This window comes from Gracilinanus agilis, unplaced genomic scaffold, assembly GCF_016433145.1.
Source record: "Gracilinanus agilis isolate LMUSP501 unplaced genomic scaffold, AgileGrace unplaced_scaffold58804, whole genome shotgun sequence".
In the NCBI taxonomy this organism is placed as follows: Eukaryota; Metazoa; Chordata; class Mammalia; order Didelphimorphia; family Didelphidae; genus Gracilinanus; species Gracilinanus agilis.
The window spans coordinates 1-2,487 of NW_025394345.1; the positions used below are offsets into that span (position 1 = coordinate 1).

The 2,487-nt window shown below is 39.2% G+C and overlaps 1 protein-coding gene across 1 annotated transcript; it reads left to right on the forward strand.

Annotated features, from left to right (window-relative positions):
- Positions 1-367: 367 nt before the first annotated feature.
- On the forward strand, positions 368-1,391 carry LOC123256420 (probable E3 ubiquitin-protein ligase TRIML1; the record flags this gene model as incomplete). Its single annotated transcript, XM_044685039.1, has 1 exon — positions 368-1,391. A coding segment is annotated over exon 1 (1,024 nt), but the record flags the coding sequence as incomplete, so codon positions are not given.
- Between the last annotated feature and the right edge of the window lie 1,096 nt (positions 1,392-2,487).

Consider the following 2,487-nt stretch of genomic DNA (forward strand, 5'->3'; position numbering starts at 1 on the left):
GAGAGAGAAGTAAAGGGAAAAGCTCAAAGAATGAAGGTGCAAAAAAAGGCAGGCTAAAATGGGTGGGGGAGGGGTTGGTAATAGCAATAGGAAGAAGAGAGGTTTTCTTGAAGAGATGGTAGTGATGAATTATGTGATAAGAGGAAAGGTGAGAACTCAACTCTGTAGCAGAGGCTGAAGCACTATCAACACATAAGAGTTCTCACCTTTTGTGGGTGGAGTCAAGGGAGGGGCTAACAAAGACAGACATAAAAAGACCCACAACTCAGTCCTGGTATCTTTGGCTGCCAGATCCCAAGGGGCAAAGGCTGCCATTATCTCTCCTGGGAGGAATATCTGAGAAGGAAGGAATCAGAAGCCTGGGAGCATGGATCCAAGAGATTTACTGGAAAACCTCAAGGCAGATCTGACTTGCTCTATCTGCCTGGGCTACTTCACAGACCCAGTGACTGTCAGTTGTGGCCATAGCTTTTGTACAGTCTGCCTTCTGAGGTGCAGGGGAGAAGCAGAGTCAACATTCCACTGCCCAGAATGCAGAGGAATCATCGAAGAAGATGATGTGTTGCCTAATAGGAATTTGCAGACTATGTCTGTCACTGGCAAAAGGTTGAGACCTCATCTGCTTCAGAGCATGATGGACCTGCCTATGTGTGATCAACATGGGGAAAAAGAGAAGCTCTTCTGTGAAGAAGACCAGAGACTTCTCTGTAATTCCTGTTTAGTAGCGCCAGGGCACAAGGATCACACAATCCTTACCCTGGAAATGGCTGCTGAGAAGTGCAGGGACAAGATCAAGCACACGCTGAATACCTTACAACGAAAAAAAGAAGAATTTAATGTTGCATTGGACAGAGTGGGAAATAGAGGGGAACTATGTAAAAAGGGTATACACTCTTTGAAACAATCCATTATTTCAGAATACAGGAAAGTACATGAATTCTTACATGAGGAAGAACAGCTCTATCTACAAAGACTAGACCAAGAATACACAGATAACTTGGCAAAACTGGAGCTCAACAAGGCCAAACTGTCACAACAAATTCAAAATCTAGAAAGAATGAAATTAGAAGTAGAGGAGAATTTGGAGAAGGGGCCCTTGGAAATGCTCCAAGATGTGAAAGACACTTTGGAAAGGAATGAGGAGCTGCTACTTCAAGAACCAGAGGTTCCTTCCTTTTCCTGGGCCACCAGCCCCATCACTGGCTTGAGAGAGATGCTCATGAGATTCCAGAGGGATATCAGTCTTGATCCTGAATCAGCCAATCCACATCTCATCCTGTCTGAAGATCTGAAGAGTGTCAAGTATGGAGATGTCCCACAGGACCTTCCTGACCACCAGGAAAGGTTTGATCATGCTCCTGCTGTACTGGGGGCCCAGACCTTCACTTCAGGTAAACACTATTGGGAGGTTAAAGTAGGAGATAAGACAAAGTTGGAAGTGGGAGTCTGTAGAGATTCAATCAGGAGAAAAGGGAAACTCTCTTCATTATCTGAGGACATATGGTCCCTGGTAAGCTTCAGATCAGGAAATGATTGCTTCCTTTGGAATTCTCAATATGGCTTTTTTGAGAGCCAGCCTTTAGAGAAAGTGGGCATTTTTCTGGATTATGATAAAAGATATATAGCATTTTATGATGCCATAGGTGGATCCTTAATTTCTAGTTTCTCAGACATGGCCTTTGAAGGGCCTCTTCGCCCTTACTTTTCTCCTTGCTGTCCTAAAGGAGAAAGTACTCCAGGGTACTTTATTATTAATGCTAATTAATGTGGGAGATTCTCAGTGAGAAGTGAATGACAATTACTTGAAAATAACTTTCTCTTCATTTCAACTTGTGTTAAAATGGACAACGTAATTATGTAAAATTATTAAACCCTATGAGAATAAAGTTTGAAGAAGTTTTGGTATAGGAATATATGAAATACTGTTGTGATGATAAAAAAAAAAAACCTTGAAAGATTTATATAAAATGATTCAAAGTGAAGAGAGCAGAACCAGAAGAATATAGTATGCAATAACATTTAATGTACCATGAACAATTGAGAATGACTTAAAATTTATAATATTATAAATGTTCCAGGACAACTCCAGGGGACTCATGATGAAAAAGGTTTTTTACTGCCACAGAAGAAACTCATGGGGTCTGAATGCAGATTTAAACACTCCATTCTTCACTTTACTACCTCAGTGAATTCTTCTTTGGTGTTTAAGCAATGTATCTTTTTTTCACAACATGATGAACAAGGAAATATATATTTTATGATAATTTATACAGCCTATATCATATTACCTGTATTCTTAGGGAAGGGTGGTAGTCTCTTGGATAATAATCATATTTATTAGTATTTATTACATATTTATAACAATTTATGTATTATATTATTATTATTTTATATGTATAAATAAAATAAGTATTAATTAAAAATGAATAAGGTTTATTTTATTTATACTTGGAGCAGAAGAGGATGAAGCAAAGGGGATTGGGGTGA